The sequence below is a fragment of the Microcaecilia unicolor genome, chromosome 2 (genome assembly GCF_901765095.1).
Source record: "Microcaecilia unicolor chromosome 2, aMicUni1.1, whole genome shotgun sequence".
NCBI lineage: Eukaryota > Metazoa > Chordata > Amphibia > Gymnophiona > Siphonopidae > Microcaecilia > Microcaecilia unicolor.
This window is the reverse complement of record NC_044032.1, coordinates 12,122,828-12,150,188: the sequence shown is the minus strand read 5'-3', so window position 1 is coordinate 12,150,188 and position 27,361 is coordinate 12,122,828. Positions and strand designations below refer to the sequence as shown.

The window sequence follows — 27,361 nt, the reverse complement described above, 5'->3', positions numbered from 1 at the left end:
CACTAAGGTCTAGAATTTTTCCTCCTCTTGTTGGTTCCTGTACCAGCTGTTCCATAAAGCAGTCCTTGATTTTGTCAAGGAATTTTACCTCCCTAGAATGCCCTGATGTTACATTTACCCAGTCAATATCGGGGTAATTGAAATCACCCATTATTATTGTGTTGCCCAGTTTGTTAGTCTCCCTAATTTCCTTTAACATTTCTACATCCGTCTGCTCGTCCTGGCCAGGTGGACGGTAGTACACTCATATCACTATCCTTTTCCCCTTTACACATGGAATTTCAATCCATAGGGATTCCAAGATGTGGTTTGTTTCCTGCACTCATGTTTATTCACGCCTTCAAAGAAATGAAGCAAATTGGTGAGGCACAACCCGCTAAGTGTATTCTGTAATGAACTGCGCCTAAACTCTAACCTATGTAGAGAAAAAGGGGTGTGGTTATAGGTATAGAAATGGGCATTTCATGGGCGTTCCAAAATTTGCACGCATAGTTATAGAATATGGCCCTTTACACCTAAATCTGATATTATAATGACCAATGTTTGAAATATATTTTTTATAAGAAAAGATAAAACCAAAAAAATATATTTAGTAAAGCAATAAAAGCATTAAAGAGGAAATGGAGGTTTTTGGCCAATGATTATATATATATCTGTTGAGATTACGATTATCCCAGATAGATAAGAATCCATACACTGCCTCTGAGATCTTTTCCTCCTTTTTGATAAAATGTATTTGTAAGGCACAATATTCAATGTGAATGACTGCTCCTTTTGATAACTGAGTCTCCCTCAGGTATGCCTGTGATGATGTCTTGATGTAAACCACATAGAACTAATTTTGGTTACTGCAGTATAGAAATAACAGTATAGTATATTTATTACTCACCTTCTTTACATCTGAAACCAAAGCAAGTTACAAGCAAAATCAGTATATCTATGTCCCTGGGTGGGCTCACAATTTAAGTCTGTACCTAAGACAATGGAGGGTTAAGTTATTTGTCCAAGATCATAGTGTGGCAATGGGAGAAGCTATTTCTCAGCCTTCTGCTAATCACTGAACCACTTCTCCACTCCAGTTAACTTTACTACCCAATACACTGTTAAATAGTTAGTGAATAATAATAATCCACAGCATTTTTCACTTTTGGGGAGGGAGAGGCAATGCCAGCACAGGCCACTCTCACCCTGGAAGAAGAGACAGTATTACCAACTTCTACCCAACTCATAGACGAGCAGAGGACGACACTGCTAGTAATGGGGAAAAGTGTATTAGCAGCCATTACCCTCCTCATATGCAGGCAGAAGACAACATTGCTAGTCATGGGGAGAGGAATATTACCAGCCAATACCCTTCGCACAGACAAGCAGAGGACAAAACTGCTAGTTATGGAAAAAGACATTACCAGCAATTACTTCTCCCTTGCTTGGAAATAATTATTACCTAGTTCACTGGACATTGCCAATAATAAATTCCAAGTTACTGGTCATTAGTTCACACTCCTCTGGACGAGGGGGCTGTTAACAGTCAGGATATGGTGTGCACAGACTCACCGGCGGCTAATCATGCCATGCAGCCAAGTTGGGAAGTTGCCATTGGCGATCACTTTGCGAAGCTGAGTTTCCTTGAACCAGCGCAAGGTTGCTGTGCGCCTGCTCCGCTGCCTCTCTGCCTCCCCTTGTGCCTGCTGCAGGGATCCTCCACCAAAGGTCAGGGCATTATCAAAGGGGGTCAGCTGTCAGTGGAGGAAATTAACATGGCCAGGCATTAATATTTAATGGTTCACATTATCATTACGTCAAGAATCTATTTTTGAAATGCCTTTAGTTTGCTCTAGAGCAGTATATCAAGATCAAACTATACTTGAAAACTTTATCATGGATTATCTCAAAAGCCAGAGGGTTGTCTGCATCATTACAATTATTGCTCTGAACACTTAAATACACATCGCTACGGTGTACTTTCTCCTCTCCATTTTTAGCAACAAAAGATCCTCCTTTATGCTTCCAGATCTCATAACTTCCATTACTGGTTTAGTCTCCACCAACCACCCCAGGAAGGTATCCCAAACTTTCACCAGCTCATGGGCAGTGGATACAAATTAAATGCCCCAGAGCTTTCTGCTTCCATTTAGAAAGGGAATCTGATACTCACAGTGTGTAATGGAGTAAGTAAGTACACATTAACCAGACAGCAGTCATTGAGGACGGCTGTGTGACGGAGTATGTCAAACATGGAATGGAAAAGGAGGGGTGGGGAGGATAGACAAAGGCTTCTCAACTGGTGATCATTTTCCCACAAGGTGGAAGAACACTAAATTCTCATGGAAGACACAAAAGCGATAGCAGACAGTGGGACGTTGACCATGAGCCGAAGAGACAAGGACAACAGTCTAAGGTTCATTAATAAGGTTTTATTGATTGGGGACTCAACACAGTACTGTGTTCCAGCCTCAAGGGTCTAAGATGATAAATATAATGGAAACATACTTAAAATATATGATAAAAGAACTTTAAATGTACATTTATAAAAACAATGTAGAAACAATTATAAGAACAAAATGAGTAAAAAAGGTCATCATATAATGTCAGTGTAAAGCAATAGTAATATAAAACTTGTATATCAAAGGATATTCACACATAGACCCCAGATTCTATATAGTGTGCTGAGATTTAGGTGCCAAAATTGGCATGGATTCTATAACACCGAGCATAACTTAATCAGCGCCGATATCAGCACTTAACAAGCAATAACGAGCACTAATTGGCACTGATTACAATTTAGATGCATCGAAACAGTACTAATCACTCTCTTAACCAAATTCAAACAAGAAATTGCAATAGGCAAAAGCGTACTTCTCCTACAATTCGACATGTCTATTCATTTGACATGGTAAACCACAATATACTACTAAACATCCTAGAATACTTCAGGATTGGCGGAAGTGTACTTAGCTGGATCAAGGGTTTCTTCACTACTAGAACATATCAAGTGAAATCAAATTTGAACATATCATCACCATGGAAACCAGACTGTGGAGTACCCCAAGGATCACCACCATCATTATTCCTTTTCAATCTGATGACCCCACTAGCCAAGTCCTTATCCAATCAAGGCCTTAACCCTTTCATTTACGCAGACGATGTCACAATATACATCTCTTACAAACTTGATCTAACTGAAATCACCAATGAAATCAAACTCAGCCTAAACATCATGAACTCATGGGTGAATGCATTTCAACTTACACTTAATACAGAAAAAACACACTGGCTCATCCTCTCATCCCAATACAACACGAACAAACCCACCAACATAACCACCCCAGATTACAACCTCCCTATCTCAGACAGCCTGAAAATTCTCGGAGTTACAACTGAACGAAATCTCACGCTACAGAGCCAAGTGAAAGCTACAACAAAGAAAATGTTCCACTCAATGTGGAAGCTCAAACGAGTGAAACCTTTTTTCCCCCGAGGGAAATATTTTGCAACTTGGTGCAATCCATGGTACTAAGCCATTTGGACTACTGCAATGGAATCTACGCAGGATGCAAAGAACAAATCATAAAGAAACTCCAGACCGCTGAAAACACAGCAGCCAGGCTTATATTTGGAAAAACGAGATTCGAAAGTGCCGAACCCCTACGAGAAAAACTGCACTGGCTGCCACTCAAAGAACGCATTGCATTCAAAATCTGCACCATGGTTCATAAAACCATCTACGGAGATGACCCGGGATACATGACAGACCTCATAGACCTACCAACCAGAAACGCATCAAGATCTACACGAACATACCTAAATCTCCACCACCCAAGCTGCAAAGGACTCAAATACAAATCAACCTATTCATCCAGCTTTTCCTATATAAGCACACAACTATGGAATGCATTACCAAGCACTGTGAAAACAACAAACAACCACCGAAATTTCCGGAAATTACTTAAAGCTTACCTGTTCAAAAAGAAATACCCTACCGATCCAACTTAAATGCCTGAACCCTGCAACACAACGAAACCAAAGCTTGTACTGGACATAACTTAACTCTTCCTCCTTACGATTCCCTAATGTGTGTCACTCATGAACTGTACTCTACCACAACATCACTCTGTATTTGTTCATACCGGTATTGGCGATCGCCTTTACAGTACTATGTAAGTCACATTGAGCCTGCAAATAGGTGGGAAAATGTGGGATACAAATGTAACAAATAAATAAATAAAAATTCTGTAACGATGTGAACCAAACTTCTAACGAGTGGAGGCAAAAAGGGGTGTGGCTATGATTGGCGTTTCATGGGCATTCCAAAATTTAAGCGCCTACTTATAGAACAATGTTCAGTGCGCCTAAATCTATGCGCTGAGATTTACACCATGTTTTCATTGGCATAAATGGATGTGAGCCGATATCAGGAACAATTTTTTAGGTGCCATGTATAGAATCTCCTCCAGAATGTGTAATAATAAATGCAGTTGAATGCAGTTAAATGGCTTGATATGCGGTTGCCAGAACAATGCAACACATTGATTTAAAAATATTATGACTAAAGTATAAAAACAAAGTGACATCCTGTGTAATAATTACATAAACAAGTATAAATGTGACTGGATGAAATTAGATAAAAATCTGTTAAATCATCACCAATGTATCAATTTATTAATATAAAATAGAAAAAAGTTAAATGTGATTACCTTTTAGAAATGTTTAAATACATCATATAGAGGAATCAGTGCTTATTAAAAATGTTGGTAATAAAATAATTTAGGACCTAAACTGTATAATAAGAACATTAGTAGTGCAGTACATAACAAAATAACAACATACCAGTTAGGCAATCATTATGCAATATGTTGTACATTGAATATAAAATGTAATATATTAAAAAAAAACTAGGTTGAACCCTAAAAAATATGGCTGGAAATTGCAAGATTGCAGGATGTTGGGCTTGATGGACCCATGGTCTTTTCCCAGTATGGCGGTGCTTATGTGCTTATGACCTTGTAAACCTTTGGGGTGTCTGACGACTTCAATGTACTCTATGTCAGGATGAAAATCTGGTCTGTATAAATGGAAATAAGTGAACAAACAATCTGCTTAGGACAAACATCAAAATAAGGTGATTCATTATTAAGCTCAAAATAGGGGACATGGGCGTGTGATGAGGATCTATGCTGAAAACGATGAAACAAGCAGAACATGGTGCGTCTGAAACTGAACGGACTTAAGTGAAACAGGAAGAAAGATTTAAGACGTGATATATCCTGTATCGTACAGTGTAAAAGTAACTGAACAGAGTATATGGCTCGAGGCAAATAGACTATTTTAACGAGTTTGTGCGGAAAGGAAAACACAGTCCGAGTTGCGATTTGGCACCAGTAATTACTCTTAAAAGTATGGTAAGTGATACAAACCGTTCTTGTTATTAAAAAGAGAACGTGTGATGCGGAGAAGCTCAGCCGGTCTATATGTGCACTTGGTTATGTGGAAAGAGTGAAATAGTGCGCATAGACCTACAGACTAAAAACATGCGCAAAATACCTGGACCACGCGCGAGTATAAAGTAGTAAGTGACCCCCTACAAAATGAGCAATGCATTTCATATGTAATGTACATTTGAAACATACTTAATCCTGTGTGAACGGTAAGGACTAGTTGCAATACAGAAGAAAAGAACACCGGTAAACAGATTGTATTTGATGTAATATGATAACTTACCTTAGAAATGAAGACACAAGGGCGTCACCGTAATATAAAGAAAAAAATCAAACAATGCATGGTCTAATTAAGCGACTTGTATTTTACATTTATAAAATGATACACTGATGATGGTTTCATTAACAGATTTTTATCTAATTTCATCCAATCACATTTATTCTTGATTATGTAATTATTACACAGGACGTATCACTTTGTTTTTATACTTTAGTCATAATATTTTTAAATCAATTATTTACATTGTTCTGGCAACCGCATATCAAGCTATTTAACTGTATTCAACTGCAACTTACTCCTCACCGGCCTCCCACTTAGCCATCTATCCCCCCTTCAATCCGTTCAGAACACTGCCGCACGTCTTATATTCCGCCAGAACCGATATACTCATATCACCCCTCTCCTCAGGTCACTTCACTGGCTTCCGATCAGATACCGCATACAGTTCAAGCTCCTCCTACTCACCTACAAATGCACTCAGTCTGCAGCCCCTCACTACCTTTCTACCCTCATCTCCCCTTACGTTCCCGCCCGAAACCTCCGTTCACAGGACAAATCCCTCCTCTCAGTACCCTTCTCCACCACCACCAACTCCAGGCTCCACTCATTCTGCCTCGCCTCTCCCTATGCTTGGAACAACCTTCCTGAGCCCATACGCCAAGCCCCCTCCCTGCCCATCTTCAAGTCTTTGCTTAAAACCCACCTCTTCATTGCTGCATTCGGCACCTAACTCTTACTGTTCAGTAAATCCAGACTGCCCCAATTTGACTGCCCCTTGACCGTTCACTTGTCTTCTAGATTGTAAGCTCTTTGAGCAGGGACTGTCCCTCTATGTAAATTGTACAGCGCTGCGTAACCCTAGTAGCACTTTAGAAATGTTAAGTAGTAGTAGTAGTAGTCATTATTACATATTCCTTTATATGTGTGTATATCCTTTAATATACATGTTTTATATACTACAATTGCTTTATGCTGACTTTAGATGATAATCTTTTTTTACCCAATTTGTTTTTATAATTGTTACTGCAATTAGAAAAACGTTGGATTTACCGTTTACATTCTTTAGAACCGGATGGATTGAACTCCACGTTGCATTGGCTGCCTTTTTATGATCTTATTTTGCATATGATTCATTGTGTGATTTTTCATGTTTTGATTTATTTTTTCTATTTTTTTCAATTTTTGACAAACGTCATTGAACGTTCTTGTTTGATTGTGATTGGCTGTGCAACAATCAGCTGAGGACCACGTGGCAACCTGTGATTGGATATGGACGGGTTATAATCAGCCGTCTACCCTGCCCTGATGTTTGCCAGTACGGAGGCAGTGGGAAGTTAACCCTCTAGCTTTCTTGTGACTGTTTGGTTTATTCTTTCAGTTCATGGCCATTTTCAATTCATTTTTTGTGTTTCCAGAATCGCAATGGTCTGTGGTGTGGTTCCCTGAAGAAACGGAGCGAAACGGAACCGTTGGGACCGCACATTTGTTCTTTCTGGAAGCAGAGGTCTACCACCCTTCACATGAACTGGACAGCGTGCTTAAGATAAGTGATTCATATTTTGATGTTAGCATGCTGTAGTTTGGTTTATTAAGAAAAGACTAAAAATATTTTTTTCACATTTCAAAAGAAAAACACATTTAAAAAAGTGTTTGGGGTTTTTGATGTCTATGACTACTTTTTGCGCTGTGTGTCTTACACTTGTGGCAAAACCAAAACTTTTCATATGCATTTTCCCCTTTTCACTCAAAAAAAGGTCACGTGCCTTTCTTTGCTGAGTGGGTTTTTGATGATTATCAGTTGTGTATGCAGTGAAGTTGATCTTTTGTTTGTTTCTACATTGTTTTCAAACATGTGCATTTGAAGTCCTTTTACCATATATTTTAAATATATTTCAATTATATCATCTTCGACCCATGAGGCAGGCCTGTGGCTGAAACACAGTTTGTCAAGTCTCCAATCTCCAATCAATAAAACCTTATTAATGAACCTTAGACTGTTGTCCTTATCTATTCGGCTGATGATCAACTTTTCACTGTCTGTTATCACTCATTTTGCCACCACATCTCTCCTCTTCTGGAGGAAGAAATGATGCACATGATAGGAAAATTTCCATGCCGAGACATGGGGAGAAGAGGTTCATTATAAAAATGTAGACAAAGCCATCCAAAAGCAATTTAAAACAAAATAGAACAATAAAACAGGTTAAAAAAAACATTATAGTCAAAACAACATAGTACAATAAGAGAAACATAAAATCACATCTGTTTCCTGGACCACCAAACATAGTAAACATAGTAGATGACAGCAGAAAAAGACCTGCACGGTCCATCCAGTCTGCCCAAGAAGATAAATTCATATGTGCTACTTTTTTATTTGTACTGTCCTCTTCAGTGCACAGACCGTATAAGTCTGCCCAGCAGTATCCCTGCCTCCCACCACCGGCTCTGGCACAGACCGTATAAGTCTGCCCAGCACTAGTCCCTCCTCCCAACCACCAGCCCCAGCACAGACCATATAAGTCTGCCCAGCACTAGCCCCGCCTCCCAACCACCAGCTCTGCCACCCATTCTAGGCTAAACCTCACCGCAATTATATCCACCATAAGCAATTAACCCTGTGGAAATGGAAATGCTTTCAGCTATATTCTAAAATGCAAAATATTTGTTTCAGCAAGACACGGTGGGGAACAGGCAGTTTTCCATGTGGAAGGAGGCATTGAGGTATTACCATGACAAGTTTGCTGCGTGGACGTGGAACAGGAGGCTGAGATGGAGACCCCTCTGGCACGGTACGGGACTGGGGTAATCTCTTTCTGGGCACTGGTACAGGAGAAGGAAGAGATGAATTTCCTGAAATTATACAAAGACATAAAAATTCACTGGGAGCCACAGGAGAGTATGTAAAATCTGCCACAACATACGGGAATTGTGTGAGCCAGGAGCATATGCGAGAATGCAACCTTGGGATGGACCTGTGACAGGAAGGAGTAGTTGGATCATGGAAGCAGTGAGGACACTAAGAGAAGATGATGAATTAAGGAGGGCATGTTAGAAGTATGATTTTAATGGGAACAGAATTTGGCTGCATATGGTGGGAGGGTGTAAGAACTGTGGGTGGAGATGATGTACAACAGGTGTGGGGTAAAGGGGAGGGCGTGTGAGTTGTTGGGACCACTAGAAAGGGATGTGGGAAGGACATGGATATAAGCCTGGAGAGTGAGTTAGGGATGGAGTTATGGGGGGGAGACATGTGAAAGGAAGGGTGTAAGGGGGAGGATAGGTATGTTGTGGGAAAGGCATGGATAGAAGGTGAATATGTGAAGGATGTGAGGGGTTTGGGTGTAAAAGGGAGAATGAGTTAGGGATGGAGTTATGGTGGGGGACATGTGAAAGGAAGGGTGTAAGGGGGAGGATAGGTATGTTGTGGGAAAGGCATGGATAGAAGGTGAATATGTGAAGGATGTGAGGGGTTTGGGTGTAAAAGGGAGAATGAGTTAGGGATGGAGTTATGGTGGGGGTCATGTGAAAGGAAGGGTGTAAGGAGGAGGATAGGTATGTTGTGGGAAAGGCATGGATAGAAGGTGAATATGTGAAGGATGTGAGGGGTTTGGGTGTAAAAGGAGAATGAGTTAGGGATGGAGTTATGGTGGGGGTCATGTGAAAGGAAGGGTGTAAGGGGAGGATAGGTATGTTGTGGGAAAGGCATGGATAGAAGGTGAATATGTGAAGGATGTGAGGGGTTTGGGTGTAAAAGGGAGAATGAGTTAGGGATGGAGTTATGGTGGGGGACATGTGAAAGGAAGGGTGTAAGGGGGAGGATAGGTATGTTGTGGGAAAGGCATGGATAGAAGGTGAATATGTGAAGGATGTGAGGGGTTTGGGTGTAAAAGGGAGAATGAGTTAGGGATGGAGTTATGGTGGGGGACATGTGAAAGGAAGGGTGTAAGGGGGAGGATAGGTATGTTGTGGGAAAGGCATGGATAGAAGGTGAATATGTGAAGGATGTGAGGGGTTTGGGTGTAAAAGGGAGAATGAGTTAGGGATGGAGTTATGGTGGGGGACATGTGAAAGGAAGGGTGTAAGGGGGAGGATAGGTATGTTGTGGGAAAGGCATGGATAGAAGGTGAATATGTGAAGGATGTGAGGGGTTTGGGTGTAAAAGGGAGAATGAGTTAGGGATGGAGTTATGGTGGGGGACATGTGAAAGGAAGGGTGTAAGGAGGAGGATAGGTATGTTGTGGGAAGGCATGGATAGAAGGTGAATATGTGAAGGATGTGAGGGGTTTGGGTGTAAAAGGGAGAATGAGTTAGGGATGGAGTTATGGTGGGGGACATGTGAAAGGAAGGGTGTAAGGGGGGAGGATAGGTATGTTGTGGGAAAGGCATGGATAGAAGGTGAATATGTGAAGGATGTGAGGGGTTTGGGTGTAAAAGGGAGAATGAGTTAGGGATGGAGTTATGGTGGGGGACATGTGAAAGGAAGGGTGTAAGGGGGAGGATAGGTATGTTGTGGGAAAGGCATGGATAGAAGGTGAATATGTGAAGGATGTGAGGGGTTTGGGTGTAAAAGGGAGAATGAGTTAGGGATGGAGTTATGGCGGGGGTCATGTGAAAGGAAGGGTGTAAGGGGGAGGATAGGTATGTTGTGGGAAAGGCATGGATAGAAGGTGAATATGTGAAGGATGTGAGGGGTTTGGGTGTAAAAGGGAGAATGAGTTAGGGATGGAGTTATGGTGGGGGACATGTGAAAGGAAGGGTGTAAGGGGGAGGATAGGTATGTTGTGGGAAAGGCATGGATAGAAGGTGAATATGTGAAGGATGTGAGGGGTTTGGGTGTAAAAGGGAGAATGAGTTAGGGATGGAGTTATGGTGGGGGACATGTGAAAGGAAGGGTGTAAGGGGGAGGATAGGTATGTTGTGGGAAAGGCATGGATAGAAGGTGAATATGTGAAGGATGTGAGGGGTTTGGGTGTAAAAGGGAGAATGAGTTAGGGATGGAGTTATGGTGGGGGTCATGTGAAAGGAAGGGTGTAAGGGGGAGGATAGGTATGTTGTGGGAAAGGCATGGATAGAAGGTGAATATGTGAAGGATGTGAGGGGTTTGGGTGTAAAAGGGAGAATGAGTTAGGGATGGAGTTATGGTGGGGGACATGTGAAAGGAAGGGTGTAAGGGGGAGGATAGGTATGTTGTGGGAAAGGCATGGATAGAAGGTGAATATGTGAAGGATGTGAGGGGTTTGGGTGTAAAAGGGAGAATGAGTTAGGGATGGAGTTATGGTGGGGGACATGTGAAAGGAAGGGTGTAAGGGGGAGGATAGGTATGGTGTGGGAAAGGCATGGATAGAAGGTGAATATGTGAAGGATGTGAGGGGTTTGGGTGTAAAAGGGAGAATGAGTTAGGGATGGAGTTATGGTGGGGGACATGTGAAAGGAAGGGTGTAAGGGGGAGGATAGGTATGTTGTGGGAAAGGCATGGATAGAAGGTGAATATGTGAAGGATGTGAGGGGTTTGGGTGTAAAAGGGAGAATGAGTTAGGGATGGAGTTATGGTGGGGGACATGTGAAAGGAAGGGTGTAAGGGGGAGGATAGGTATGTTGTGGGAAAGGCATGGATAGAAGGTGAATATGTGAAGGATGTGAGGGGTTTGGGTGTAAAAGGGAGAATGAGTTAGGGATGGAGTTATGGTGGGGGACATGTGAAAGGAAGGGTGTAAGGAGGAGGATAGGTATGTTGTGGGAAAGGCATGGATAGAAGGTGAATATGTGAAGGATGTGAGGGGTTTGGGTGTAAAAGGGAGAATGAGTTAGGGATGGAGTTATGGTGGGGGACATGTGAAAGGAAGGGTGTAAGGGGGAGGATAGGTAGGTTGTGGGAAAGGCATGGATAGAAGGTGAATATGTGAAGGATGTGAGGGGTTTGGGTGTAAAAGGGAGAATGAGTTAGGGATGGAGTTATGGTGGGGGACATGTGAAAGGAAGGGTGTAAGGGGGAGGATAGGTATGTTGTGGGAAAGGCATGGATAGAAGGTGAATATGTGAAGGATGTGAGGGGTTTGGGTGTAAAAGGGAGAATGAGTTAGGGATGGAGTTATGGTGGGGGTCATGTGAAAGGAAGGGTGTAAGGGGGAGGATAGGTATGTTGTGGGAAAGGCATGGATAGAAGGTGAATATGTGAAGGATGTGAGGGGTTTGGGTGTAAAAGGGAGAATGAGTTAGGGATGGAGTTATGGTGGGGGACATGTGAAAGGAAGGGTGTAAGGGGGAGGATAGGTATGTTGTGGGAAAGGCATGGATAGAAGGTGAATATGTGAAGGATGTGAGGGGTTTGGGTGTAAAAGGGAGAATGAGTTAGGGATGGAGTTATGGTGGGGGTCATGTGAAAGGAAGGGTGTAAGGGGGAGGATAGGTATGTTGTGGGAAAGGCATGGATAGAAGGTGAATATGTGAAGGATGTGAGGGGTTTGGGTGTAAAAGGGAGAATGAGTTAGGGATGGAGTTATGGTGGGGGACATGTGAAAGGAAGGGTGTAAGGGGGAGGATAGGTATGTTGTGGGAAAGGCATGGATAGAAGGTGAATATGTGAAGGATGTGAGGGGTTTGGGTGTAAAAGGGAGAATGAGTTAGGGATGGAGTTATGGTGGGGGACATGTGAAAGGAAGGGTGTAAGGAGGAGGATAGGTATGTTGTGGGAAAGGCATGGATAGAAGGTGAATATGTGAAGGATGTGAGGGGTTTGGGTGTAAAAGGGAGAATGAGTTAGGGATGGAGTTATGGTGGGGGACATGTGAAAGGAAGGGTGTAAGGGGGAGGATAGGTATGTTGTGGGAAAGGCATGGATAGAAGGTGAATATGTGAAGGATGTGAGGGGTTTGGGTGTAAAAGGGAGAATGAGTTAGGGATGGAGTTATGGTGGGGGACATGTGAAAGGAAGGGTGTAAGGGGGAGGATAGGTATGTTGTGGGAAAGGCATGGATAGAAGGTGAATATGTGAAGGATGTGAGGGGTTTGGGTGTAAAAGGGAGAATGAGTTAGGGATGGAGTTATGGTGGGGGACATGTGAAAGGAAGGGTGTAAGGGGGGGGATAGGTATGTTGTGGGAAAGGCATGGATAGAAGGTGAATATGTGAAGGATGTGAGGGGTTTGGGTGTAAAAGGGAGAATGAGTTAGGGATGGAGTTATGGTGGGGGACATGTGAAAGGAAGGGTGTAAGGGGGAGGATAGGTATGTTGTGGGAAAGGCATGGATAGAAGGTGAATATGTGAAGGATGTGAGGGGTTTGGGTGTAAAAGGGAGAATGAGTTAGGGATGGAGTTATGGTGGGGGTCATGTGAAAGGAAGGGTGTAAGGGGGAGGATAGGTATGTTGTGGGAAAGGCATGGATAGAAGGTGAATATGTGAAGGATGTGAGGGGTTTGGGTGTAAAAGGGAGAATGAGTTAGGGATGGAGTTATGGTGGGGGACATGTGAAAGGAAGGGTGTAAGGAGGAGGATAGGTATGTTGTGGGAAAGGCATGGATAGAAGGTGAATATGTGAAGGATGTGAGGGGTTTGGGTGTAAAAGGGAGAATGAGTTAGGGATGGAGTTATGGTGGGGGACATGTGAAAGGAAGGGTGTAAGGAGGAGGATAGGTGTGCCATACCAGCACGAAACATCAAAAGTTCATCTTGTACCTTCCTAAACCTCCACTACCCTAATTGTAGAGGACTCAAATACAAATCATTACACGCATCTACCTTCACATACCTCTGCACAAAAGCATGGAATAAACTACTGAATACTATAAAAATAACACGGGACTTGACAGATTTCAGGAAATTATTAAAAACGCACTTATTTGAAGAAACTTACAATAAGAATCCTCCTTAACGACGTAATTATTCTATATCTAAACGAACCACTTATTGATCCCTCTGAATTGATTATATTAATCATATTATTTTTTGATCATTTTACTGCTTCTTAGTTTGAGTTATGTAAATCATTCTACAGACATATCTTCCTCAATTCTTGTATAGTAATATGTTAAATTAGAACAAACCTCTTATTCATAATTATATCTTTTGCAATACAATGTAAGCCACATTGAGCCTGCAAATAGGTGGGAGAATGTGGGATACAAATGCAGCAAATAAATAAATAAATAAATATGAATGTTGTGGGAAAGGCATCGATAGAAGGGAGAACTTGAGGAATATGTGAAGGACATGGGTGTAATGAGAAGGGTGTGAGGGGTTTGGGTGTAGCAGGGAGGGTGAGTGAGGGCGGGATGGAGTTTTTGGGATAGATGAGTGAGGGGATATGTAGGTGTAGTGGGGAGAGCATGTGATATGTTTGGTATAGTAGGGAGGGTGAGCGAGGGATGGAGATACTGGGGAGGCCTGAGTGGATATGTGGGTGTAGTGGAGAGGGCTGTGTGGGCATGATGTAGTGGAGATGTGTAAGTGACTGCTGTGTGTAGTGTGCTACAGACACCTTTGTTTTCTGTTTCTTCTCTCTGTTTCTTGTTCTTTGCACTCTCTGCTTCTTCCTCCTGTCTGGCTTTCTTCTTCTGATCTCTCAGAACCTGCAGCAGGTCTTGATACATCCTCCGGTACTGGAAGGTCTTGTAGTCTAAGAAGAGACACAGAGCAGTTACAGCAAGACCCCTTCCCTACAGAGAGACGGGGCTCTGGCATCTGTCCTTCACAAACCGCTCACCTGGGACAAGTCATTTGACCGAAAGGTTTGTAGCAGACCCTCTATCTCTACAATATGGGTCCATCCTGCTCCTGTCCTCCCAGCTCTCAACAGCTCCCCCTCCCTCTACCTCCTAACCAAAATGCTCATTTTGTCCCTGGTCATTATGAACGAAGACTATTGCACATTTTCAGGTCTTCCCCTTTCCTCATTAAAACTGTTACAACTTTGCTTTACCCTTCACTAGCAATTATAATGTTCTACTACGCATTGAGTTGACACAACTAGTATACCATGCCATACTTTGCATTGTTACTTGAATATTTTAACTGCTATAATTGCCTATTGCTCATGTTTGATCTATTCTTACTGAGTGAATTCCTTCAAAAAGGCGGTAAATAAATCCTAATAAATAAATAAATAAAACTAGTTCAATCTAAAACAGTAAAACTCCTCCATATTGCTCACCGGTTCAATTGCGTTACACCTTTATTAATCTTAGAACATTGGTTGCCAATTTCTGCTCGCATTCAATTCAAATTAACAACATTGGTATTCAAAAGTTTAAGACCTTTGGCTCCAGACTAGATTTCTAACTTATTGGTTCCCTAAACTTCTGCCCATGTGGCACTTCCTCCGCCTTCTTCTCTCCACTTAGATATAACCCGGGAAACTGCATTTTCCTTATTCTGCTCCAAAACTCTGGCACTGCAATTAAAACTGAAACCTCCTTCACAAATTTAGTCAAAACATGGATTTTTAGTCAAATTTTTAATATACAAAGTTAATCTCACTAGTTTTTCTTTTACAAAGCTTTCCCATCTTTTTAATTTATTCTCTGCCCTTCCTTGGGATTTTTATTAGGATTTATTACCTTTTTGAAGGAATTCACTCAGCAAGAATAAGTCAAACACAAGCAATAGACAATTACAGCAGTAAAAATATTCAAAGAACGATACAAAGTATAACAATAGAACACTAATTACAATGTCAACACAATAAAACATTTTAATATCGTAGGGTGTAAGCAAAGATGGAGCATATAGATAGATCAGATAAAGTAACAGGAGTAAGAAAATAAGGAAATTAATTTAAAGAAAGTTGCACATGAGGTCAGAGAGATGGTTAACTATTATCTCAGGCTAGGGTAGTGCCATGAATTCAGCCGCTTTAACCTTTCCTCATAGGGAAGTCGTCCCATCCCCTTTATCATTTTTGTCGGCCTTCTCTACACCTTATCTAATTCCACTATATCTTTTTTGACATACAGCAACCAGAATTGCACACAACATTCAAGGTGCGGTTGCACCATGGAGCGATACAAAAGCATTATAACATCCTCATTTTTGTTTTCCATTCCTTTCCTAATAATACATTCTATTTGCTTTCTTAGCCGCAGCAGCACACTGAGCAGAAGGTTTCAACATATCATCGACGACGACATCTAGATCCCTTTCTTGGTCCGTGACTCCTAACGTGGAACTTTGCATGACGTAGCTATAATTCGGGTTCCTCTTTCCCACATGCATCACTTTGCACTTGCTTACATTAAACGTCATCTGCCATTTAGATGCCCAGTCTCCCCGTCTCGTAAGGTCTTCTTGTAATTTTTCACAATCCTCCCGTGATTTACGACTTTGAATAACTTTGTGTCATCTAGTTACTCCCATCTCTAGGTCATTTATAAATATGTTAAAAAGCAGCGGTCCCAGCACAGACCCCTGGGGAACCCCACTATCTACCCTTCTCCATTGAGAATACTGACCATTTAACCCAACTCTCTGTTTTCTATCTTTTAACCAGTTTTTAATCCACAATACAACACTACACCTCCTATCCCATGACTCTCCAATTTCCTCTGGAGTCTTTCATGAGGTACTTTGTCAAACGCCTTCTGAAAATCCAGATACACAATATCAACTGGCTCCCCTTTATCCACATGTTTGTTCACCCCTTCAAAGACATGTAGTAGATTGGTGAGGCAAGATTTCCCTTCACTAAATCCATGTTGACTTTGTCTCATTAATCCATGCTTTTGAATATGCTCTGTAATTTTGTTCTTAATAATAGTCTCTACCATTTTGCCCGACACAGACGTCAGACTCACCGGTCTATAATTTCCCGGATCTCCTCTGGAACCTTATTTAAAAATCGGCATTACATTGGCCACCCTCGAATCTTCCGGAACCACGCTCTTGGTACATGTGGGTACCAATGACACAGGAAAACATGGGAGGGAAGTTCTGGAAGTGCTTCACCATTCAACATGCAGGGCCAAGAGACAGGGTCTCGCTGAGTGGATGAGGCGATGGTGCAGGAAGGAGGGTTTTAGATCTGTTAGGAACTGGGCAACATTCTGGGGAAGGGGGAGCCTATTCCGAAAGGAAGGGCTCCACTTTAACCAGGGTGGAACCAGGCTGCTGGCATCGACATTTAAGAAGGAGATAGAGCAGCGTTTAAACTAGAAACAAGGGGAAGGCAGACAGTCATTCAAAAGCGCATGGTTCAGATATCACCAAAACGTGGAAGAATAGGTATCCCGATATCGAGATTGCCATAGAAACCATAGCAGATTGGTGTCTTTAATTAAAAAGTAGACAAAAGATTGCAAATAACACTTTAGACTGCTGAGCAAGGTGCAAATAGGAACAAAAGACAGTTTGAAATGTCTATATCCGAATGCCAGAAGCCTAAGAAATAAGATGGGAGAGTTAGAATATATTGCGCTAAATGAAAAATTAGATATAATAGGCATCTCTGAGACCTGGTGGAAGAAGGAAAACCAGTGGGATACTGTCATACTGGGGTACAAATTATATCGTAGTGATAAGGTGGATCAAATTAGTGGAGGGGTAGCATTGTATGTTAAGGAAGGCCTTGAATCAAATAGATTGAAAATTCTGCAGGAAACAAAACACTTCTTGGAATCACTGTGGATTGAAATTCCATATGTAAAGGGGAAAAGGATAGTGATAGGAGTGTACTACCATCCGCCTGGCCAGGATGAACAGACGGATGTAGAAATATTAAAGGAAATTAGGGACGCAAACAAACTGGGCAACATGATAATAATGAGTGATTTCAATTACCCCAATATTGACTGGGTAAATGTAACATTGGAGCATGCTAGGGAGGTAAAATTAAAATTCCTTGACAAAATCAAGAACTACTTTATGGAGCAGCTGGTACAGGAGCCAACAAAGTGGAAAAATTCTAGTCCTTAGTGAAGTGCCTGATCTAGTGCAGGAGGTAATGGTGCTGGGGCCATTTGATAACAGTGATCATAATATGATCAGATTTGATATTAGCTCTGTAGTAAGTACACACAGGAAATCCAATACGTTAGAATTTAACTTTCAAAAAGGAGAGTATGTTAAAATGAGAAGAATGGCTGCAAAGGTCAAATGAGGATGTTGTTCAAAAACACCATCCTGGAAGCCCAGGCCAGTTATTAAAAAGGGAAGAAGGAAGGAGAAAAGACAGCCGGAATGGTTAAAAAGTGAGGTGAAGGAAGTATTGTACTGTTTTGGGATCTTGCCAGGTACTTGTGACCTAGATTGGCCACTGTTGGAAACAGGATACTGGGCATGATGGACCTTCGGTCTGTCCCAGTATGGCACCAATGTCAGGCTCACTGTTCTATAATTTCCCAGAACCATTCTGGAACCTTTTAAAAAAAATTGCCATTACATTGGCCAACCTCCGATCTTCCAGTTTCACACTTGATAACTCAGGTCTCTTCCAGTTCTGTCTTTCTGTTCGTATTCTGTTTTTTGTTTATATCTTTTCTTTCATAGTTTTTATGTTTGTAAATAACCAAGGTCCTTTTCCAGTTCTATCTTTCACTGATTCTATGTTGGGTCTCCAATTAGAAGCCCACTGAAAAGATGTTAAAAACTGAGTGAAAACATATAAACCTAGAAGAGAAGAAAACAGCATTATTTTGGGGGTGGGGGGAGGTCTGGAAAATGGGAAGGATTAGCTCAGAGAGAAAAGCCACTAATACCACTGCTAACTGGGTCCACTTTGTATCACTGCTCAAGGAAACAGTTCTTTAAATTCATCAGGGAAGCGAATCATGTTAAGAGATGAGGGGTATACCAATACAGAGACACTCACTTTTCTGGATCACCACAGCGGCTGCATTCAAACGGTCAACAATCTTCAGCAACTGCTCCTGGTGCCAATACTTAAAGAAGAGGCGAGACTTTCTGTGTTGGAGAAGACAAACATGAAGAATAGCTCACTAGCTCTTCTCTTCCTTCACTGCTCATGCACGAGCCTCCTCCCACATCTTGCAGGAACCTCAACCTTCCAGCACCTTCTAACACCATCCCTCCCATGAGCCTTCCCTCTATCCCACATGAACCTGCAGCTCCTGGTATTCCACCATTTCCCCTGCATATACTGGAACATCCAAGCCTACATTCTATCCCATGGAACTGGGAACTACATTCTCCTTCCATCCCACATGAACCTGAAGCTCAGAGTATCCTACTATATACCCTTCATATACTAAAACAGTGAAGCCTTAATTTCATCCCATGGGCCTGGGAGCTTCTCTGCACTCTCCTTCCATCCCAGATCTGATATGCAGCAGAAAAATATCTACTGCACTCATATGTAAGCTCACTCTCAGCTCAGATTTGAAAAATGAATCACCCTCCTTCATTTCACATGCACAGAACTTCCAACTCTCCATGCAATCCCATCATCTCATTTATACATACAGTAGACTTTCCTTGTCATCCCACATATAGAAGAATCTCCAAGTCTTCCCCTGCTGGATACTGAAACCTCTCAGTCTCTCTCTTACATTTCACATGTTCTGGAGCCTCCCCAAATCTTCCCCTGCTAGGTATTGTAACCTTCCAACCTCCCTCCTATATCTCATACATTCTGGAACCTTCCTCCTGCATCCCACAAGTCCAGGAACATCTAAGACTCCCTCTTATAGCCTAAGCATCTTAGAAACTTCCAGTCTCATTTGTATATCCCACAGGCCCTGGAACCATCCAGCCTCCCCTCTCTATGTTATACATCCCAGAACCTCCCAGCCTACCTCCTAGATCTCGTGTGTATCATTCCCACTACTCTCCCTCGTACTTCCTAAATGTTATACAACTTTTCATTCTTTCTCTTCTATCTCACATGTCCTGAAACATCTCAGCCTCCTTCCCATATCCCAGATGTCTTGGAACATCTCAGGCTCCCTCCCATATCCTTCATGTTTTGGAACCTTCCTGTCTCCCTCTGACACCTATACCCTAGAACCACCCTACTCCTCCTACATCTCCACATGTTCTAGAGCCCCCCAGTTTTTTTCCTGCATTCCATGTTTCATGGCCTCCCTCCTGCATTCCAGAAATCTATAGGCTCTGAACTTCCTTCCTGTGACCATCTATATTAGAATTGTTATGGATTCCTACCTTGTACCCAATCAAGCAGCATGGACTTACCCACATTTCCAGTCTGTGAGGCCTGTGGTCTGCAGAATACTCAAACAGCTTAAAAGAGAAATCAGAGAACAGAAGCAGTGAGGCAGGGAGGAATGTTGTGCATTTGAAAAGCCATGCAAAGATATATAGCTGCCAGCATAAGACGCCTGGCACGCTAGACTCAAGAGGTGAAAAGTCTTAAATTTGACTGACCAAGGAGACTAAAGGCTTCCCAGCCTCAAGATAATGACAAGAACCAGAGATATAAGAGGAGGGAACAGGTGGGTGTACGGGCTGGTCACCAGAACATGAGAGATGGTATAGGAACGGCCCAGTCCTAGCATGTCATGTGGAAGCAGATGGACAGATGGCCCGGTCACCAGCATACGGGAGCAGTAACATGTAATAAGAGACTCTAAGATGATGCATGGTGTGCTGTTCTGATACTGTAGGGCTGCAAACTGAGTGTAGCCTCTAAGACTTGGCTGATCACTGAACATTTCTAGGTAGTCAGAACATCTGCTAGTCCAAGCCAGAAGAACGTCTGCTCTGCTCTGTGCAATGCCTAAAGTTATTATCCATTTGTAATTAAGGGATAATGAATGGTGATAACTTGAAGTTGTCAGGTGCCAATGCAGCAGCAGAACAGTTCCAAATTATCAGATGGATCTACATAAGTACACAAGGACCATAAGAACTGCCATACTGGGCCATAACGGGCTTATCAACGTTTCTTCTAGGCTTATGGACTTTTCCTCCAGGAATCTGTTCAAACCTTTTTTAAACCCAGCTACACAAACTGCTTTGACCACCTGCTCCAGAAATGAGTTCCAGAGCTTAAATATCTTGACTGAAACAATATTTTCTCCTATTTGTTTTAAATGTGCCATCATGTAACCTCATGAAGTCCCCCAGTCTTTTACCCGTTCCACTCCAGTCAGGATTTTGTAGACCTCAACCATATCTCCCTTGGCTGCCTTCTTCAAGCTAGAGCGCCCTAAACTTGTTTCATCAGTATTATAATTTTTGTCACCCTTCTCTCCACCTTTTTCAATTCTACTCTCTTTCTTTGAGATGCAGCAGCGGAACTGAACACAATGCCACAGCTGCTGGGCCTTCTCAGCACACTGCAGACGCTACAAGAACAGACTACACCATCAGCAGATGTCCAAGAGCGAACGTGCATTGTGGCCCTGTCCTCGTGCAAAGACTTCCTAGAGGAAGTAGCAACAGTAATACAACCTGCAGCGTGCAAGTAAGGCCAGCTGCATAAATCTACAACCCTTGTCTGCATTATTACTACTACTACTTAACATTTCTAGAGCGCTACTAGGGTTACGCAGCGCTTTACAAATTAATGAATAAGGACGGTCCCTGCTCAGAAGAGCTTACAATCTAAAGGATGAAATGTCAAGTTGGGGTAGTTGAGATTTCCTGAGAAGAGGTGTAGTGATTAGGTGCCGAAGGCGACATTGAAGAGGTGGGCTTTGAGCAATGGTTTAAAGATGGGTAGGGAGGGGGGCCGGCGTGTGGGCTCAGGGAGTTTGTTCCAAGCATGGGGTGAGGCGAGGCAGAAAGGGCGGAGCCTAGAGTTGGCGGTGGTGGAGAAGGGTACTGAAAGGAAGGATTTGTCTTGAGAGTGGAGGTTACGGGCAGGGACGTAAGGGGAGATGAGGGTAGAGAGGTCGGGAGGGGCTGTAGATCGAGTGCATTTGTAGGTGAGTAGGAGAAGCTTGAACTGTATTCGGTATCTGATCGGAAGCCAGTGAAGTGACTTGAGGAGAGGGGTGATATGAGTATATCGGTTAAGGCGGAAGATAAGACGTGCGGCAGAGTTCTGAATGGACTGAAGGGGGGATAGATGGCTAAGTGGGAGGCCGGTGAAGAGTAGGTTGCAGTAGTCAAGGCGAGAGGTAATGAGAGAGTGGATGAGAGTTCGGGTGGTGTGCTCGGAGAGGAAGGGGCGAATTTTGCTAATTGCATTATTCTAAGTAAACTGCCACAGCTGCCACTATTAGTAAACAACGAAAGCTTTTAGCTGCTGCAGTTTCACCAATGACTGGAGCTTAAGAAACAGAAAGAGTACAGTCCTGAATGTTACACAGTCAAAACCCTTTGCCATAAAACTCCTAGGATGTTTTGCGAAGAATTACAGATTGCAAAGGCTTCACACGGGGAAGAGGGAGCAGAATGTGGACTGGCAGCTCACTAGGGATAGTGCCTTGCTCATGGATCATCACCAAAGAGATAGAGCTCACCTTTCCATGGTGAGAGGTAAAGCTGGTTTCAACAGGAGGATTCCAAACCTGTGAAAAGAAATAAGGATAGAGTAGAAAAGTCCTGCACAGAACAGGCAGATACAGACCCCTCCCAAAGTATAGATATACCACATACACCAATCCCCCCTGCACCCTGACAGGGCTTTATACCCATCCTCCCTTCCGCAACCCGGCACAGAGCTTTATACCTCTCTTCCCTGCACCCCAGCACTACTACTACTTAATTCTATAGCACAACTAGACGTACGCAGTGCTGTACACTTGAACATGAAGAGACAGTCCCTGCTCGACAGACCTTATAATCTAATCAAGACAGACAAATAGGACAAATAAGGGATAAAGGAATTTCTTGTGGTTGAAATTATAAAATAGACATGGATACTGTACAAGTGAATCAGGGTTAAAACCAGCATCACAAAGGTGGGCTTATAGCCTAGATTTGAAGACAGCCAGCGATGGACCTTCACGTACTGATTCAGGGAGTCTATTCTAGGCTTATGGTGCAGCAAAATAAAAAGAACAGAGTCTGGAGTTGGCAGTGGAGGAGAAGGGTACAGATAGGAGAGGTTTACCTGATGAACGGAGTTCCCAGGGAGGAGTGTTGGGAGAGATAAGAGTGGAGAAGTACTGAGAAGCTGCAGAGTGAATGCACTTGTAAGTCAATAAGAAGAGTTTGAACTGTATGTAGAAACGCATAGGGAGCCAGTGAAGTGACTTGAGGAGAGGGCTAACAGGAGCATAGAGACACTGGCAGAATATAAGTCGTGCAGCAGAATTTTGAACAGATTGAAGGGGAGAGAGAGAACTTAGTGGGAGACCCATGAGAAGCAAGTTGCAATAGTCTAAGCGAGAGGTGATAAAAGGTTTGGTAGTGTGTTTAGAATGGAAGGAACCAATTTTGGTGATATTATAGAGGAAGAAATGACAGGTTTTAGGAGTCTGTTGAATATGTGCAGAGAAAGAGAGAGAGGAGTCAAAGATGACCCCAAGGTTAAGCTGATGAGACAGGGAGGATGAGAGTGTTATCCACAGAGATAGAGAATAGGGGAAGAGGAGAGGTGGGTTTAGGGGGCAAGATAAGCAGCTCAGTCTTGGTCATGTTTAGTTTCAGGTGGCGGTGAGACATCCAGACAGCAATGTCAGACAGGCAGGCTGAGACTTGGGCCTGGATTCCTGCAGAACTTTCTGGTGTGGAGAGGTAGATTTGGGAGCCATCAGCATAAAGGTAATACTGAAACCCATGGGAGGAGATCTGAGCACCAAGCTAAGAAGTATAGATGGAGAAAAGAAGAGGTCCCAAGACAGAGCCCTGAGGTACACCAACTGACAGTGGGATAGAAGTGGAGGAGGATCCACCAGAGTATACACTAAAACTGCAATGGGAGAGATAAGAAGAAATCCAGACAAGAACAGAGCCCTGAAATCCAAGTGAGGACAGCGTATCAAGGAGTAAGCAGATAGATCAAGAAGGATGAGGATAGAATAGAGACCTTTGGATCTGGCCTGGAACAGGTCATTGGAGATTCTAGCAAGCACTGTTTCAGTTGAATGAAGACGGTGAAAGCCAGATTGAAGTGGATCAAGAATAGTTTGAGATGAAAACATCAAGACAGGGAGCAGGGAGATGGGGGCGACAGTTTGACAGTTGGAAGGACAGGTTGAGTCCAATGAAGGATTTTTGAGTGGTGTAACTACAGCATGTTTGAAGGTATCAGGTACAATCGCAGTGGAAAGTGAAAGATTGAGGATATGACAGATAAAAGGGATGACAGTAGGAGAGAAAGTGTTAAGTAGATGGGTGGGAATAAGATCAGAGGAACCGTTAGTTAGTTTTGAGGAGGAAAGAAAATGTGCAATTTCCTCTTCAGTGATTTCAGAAAAGGAAGACAAGGAGGCAGGGATTGAAGGAGGGTTGAGAGAATGGACTGAAGGAAGGAGAGTTGGAGGTGACTTGGTTGAGAATTCAAGTTTAATCTTGTGAACCTTATCATGAAAGTACTCAGCCAGAGTCTGGGGAGAAAGTGAAGGCGGAGATGAAGGCACTTTGAGGAGAGAGTTCAGTGTCGTAAAGCGACCGAGGGTTTGAGCCAAGAGAGTTTGTCAACTGGATGTAGTAGTCCTGTTTGGCAAGTGAAAGAGCAGACTGGAAGTAGGTCAGCAAGAATATGGAATGTAGTCAGTATGGGCACGGGATTTCAGCCAAACTTGATTGGCAGATCGGGCACAGGAACATAGGTAGCAGATTCTAGAGGTCAGCCAAGGCTGAGGTTTGGGGAATGGGGGGAGTGAGAGGAGCACAAGTATCCAGAGTAGAGGAGAGAACAGTATTATAGGAAAAGGCAGCCTCATTGACAGACTTGGATAGCCTGAAGATTCCTAAATGTATTGGTGGAGAATGGACAGGACTTGGGGGGAGGGTGTTTAAGTGTGAAAGTTATCAGATGATGGTCAGAGAAGGGAAGCACTGAGGAACAGAAACTGGAGAGTGAGTATTTGGAGAAGATGAGATCAAGACAGTGGCCATTCTGGTGAGCAGGGGTAGTGGAGCACAGTTGAAGATCGAAAGAAGATGTCAAAGCGAGAAACCGAGAGGCATAAGAGTCAGAGGGATCACTAGCATGAATGTTAAAATCCCCAAGAATGAGGGAAGGAGATGAAGGTTGAAAAAAGAAGGAAATTAGGGAAGGAGATGAAGGTTCAAAAAAAAAAAAAAAAAAAGGAAAACCAGGAGTGGAAGTCAGTGACAAAGGAAGAAAGGGACTTATCAGGGGGTAGATAAATGGCTGCTACTCGGAGAGTAGAGGAGTGAATAGACAGATGGAGTGGACTTCGAAGGAAGAAAAGCAGTGAGACTGAGGTGGAAAAAAAGAGGCTGAACTCTACAAGAGGGTGAGAGTAGTAGCCCAACATCATCTCCATGGCCAACAGAGTGAAAAGTATGGGAGAAAAGGTAACCTCCATGACACAAGGCTGCAACTGAAGCAGGCTCTTCGGGGCAAAGTCAAGTCTTAGTTAGGGCAAGCTGATGGAGAGGAGAGTAAGAGAGATGAGGAGGCTTATTTTCAAAGCACTTAGCCTCCCAAAGTTCCATAGAAACCTATGGAACTTAGCCTCCCAAAGTGCTTTGAAAATATGCCTCAAAGAGGTCATGGATGTAGGAAAGTTAAGTGGGCATTCCACAGAGCACATGAGAAAGGCAGAGAAGAAGGGCAGAGGAGAGGAACAGAAATTAGATTGGGGACATCATGGTGTGAACTGCATGAATAGGATGAGAGCTGATGTGGAGGACCAGGATTGGGAGCAAGAGAGTACAGAGAAGAGTAGGAGAGACATGATGACAGCGACGAAGGCAAGATGTACTCAGATAGAATGGAGATGGAAGGAAGGAAATGTTGAAGATTGAGAGCTGACAAGAAGGGAGAAGACAAAGGGATGGTGAGATGATGAAAGCAGAAGGTGGGCAATGTGTTCCTGCAGTACACAGTGATTTCAGATGGAGAAAGAGATTAGGAAGAGACAGTACCAAGAAGAGAAACTGTACTGGAGCCATAGGAAATAGCAGAGAGAAAATACAAAGTGCAGCACCTAAAGCAAAAGGTCCTAAGTGGATTGGGGTGGACCTCGGACTCACCCATGATAAGGCTGTGAGGATACACAGATGGGCTGCAAGTCCTCCACAGCACCTGGAAGGCAGCTGGTGGAAGCGCTAGGCACCTGGAGCGAAAGCCCTGAGTGGATTGGGGTGTACCTTGGAGTCATCCCGTAGAAGGAACTTTATACCCTTCCAGCACCTCGACACAGCTTTATACCCCTCCCCCCCGCAACCCGACACACAAGTGTCCACAGTGTTACCCCAGTATCCATCCTCTATAGAATAGGCTCCTAAGAAGTGCCCTCTGAGAGCTTATATGTAGGTAGGACCTTATGGGGATTTGAACCCTGGCTTCCCTGGTTCTCAGCTCACTACTTTAACCATTAATAGCCTTGACTTGTCATTTCCTTTGAAAACAGATGCAAAATCCATGCTTAAAGTTTCCATCAGCCCTCCTGGGTTTGAGAATTGTGCCCCATCCTACCACCACCACCCTGTGAACAGATGCTGAAACGTACCTTTGTGTGAAGTCCTGGAAGGATGGTCGCCAAGAGAAGCCATCTCTTCGGATTCGGATGGTTTCCAGTAATCCATTGTACCGCAGCTGGGGTAAGAGAGGGATATGATGGCAGTACATATTCGTACATGAACGGCATCTAGACACTGGTTTCTGTGGACCTCTCTCTCTCTTAATCCTCTCAGCTCCCACCTTGACTCATGTGGCTTGAGGAACATGGATTAAAACTTTTAATCCTCAAATATCTGGCCATCTGGTTTACCAAGGTGGCTACAAATCCTGGTTTGGTGGTCTACTACTCATAATCACCATTGTATTCTTACAAATTCAATCAAGACATTAGATGATTACATCAACTCATTTATCTTTCAAACAGAGAGCCACACCTACTTCTCTATATTAAATGCTTGCAAAACTAAGTAAATCTGTTTCAAACTCTATGTCAGCAAGCAAAGAGTTTCAGAGCAATAGCCCAGCAACAGAAAAAGCAGAAACCAAGCGGAGACAGAGGGTTCAGGAGCTTAGGAGAGAAGTGGAGATTCTCACCTGATCTAGGATCATCTTCCTGTCCACCACGTCTGGCTGTTTGTTCCCATTGGGTTTGATACAGCGGACAAAATGTGGATTCGCAGAATACATCTTTTCCATCAATACGACGAGAGAATGCTAGAGGGAATGCAAAGAATGACGTCAGACACCCCAACACCTCACAAAGGGCAACCACACGTACCTCACTGACATAAATCCCAAAACCTGACAACTTACTACTACTACTACTACTACTACTACTACTACTACTACTACTACTACTGCTGCTGCTACTAATCATTTCTATAGTGCTACTAGACATATGCAGCACTGTACACAGTATATGCAGATACTTTCTCTGTTCCTTCAGGGCTCACAATCTAAGTTTTTGTACCTGGGACAATCGTTTCCCAAACAGGGTCTCACATGCCACATTTAGGTTTGTGATGGGGCTGCATAAACTGTATATTTAGCCCTACGCAAACATGTATATGTGAGCCCCCCCCCCCCCCCCCCCACCATCATTTCACCTCTCCAGAAATAGCAGGGAAAAGTACAGAGCTTAGCTATGGGTATGATAGCAGTAATTGTGAGTGAGCATAGGGACTATATAA

General features: G+C 43.0%; 1 protein-coding gene across 1 annotated transcript in view; it reads right to left on the bottom strand.

Annotated features, from left to right (window-relative positions):
• The window catches only part of LOC115462771 (myosin-IIIa-like), a 207,468-nt gene that overhangs the window by 26,769 nt on the left and 153,338 nt on the right, over positions 1-27,361 (bottom strand). The window contains exons 18-25 of the mRNA XM_030192758.1: positions 26,766-26,885; positions 26,221-26,306; positions 22,090-22,137; positions 19,853-19,900; positions 18,513-18,604; positions 14,190-14,327; positions 8,444-8,565; positions 1,555-1,736 (exon numbers count right to left, since the gene is read on the bottom strand). Coding sequence (XP_030048618.1) covers positions 1,555-1,736; positions 8,444-8,565; positions 14,190-14,327; positions 18,513-18,604; positions 19,853-19,900; positions 22,090-22,137; positions 26,221-26,306; positions 26,766-26,885 — 836 coding nt within the window. The remainder of the gene's footprint in view (positions 1-1,554; positions 1,737-8,443; positions 8,566-14,189; positions 14,328-18,512; positions 18,605-19,852; positions 19,901-22,089; positions 22,138-26,220; positions 26,307-26,765; positions 26,886-27,361) is intronic.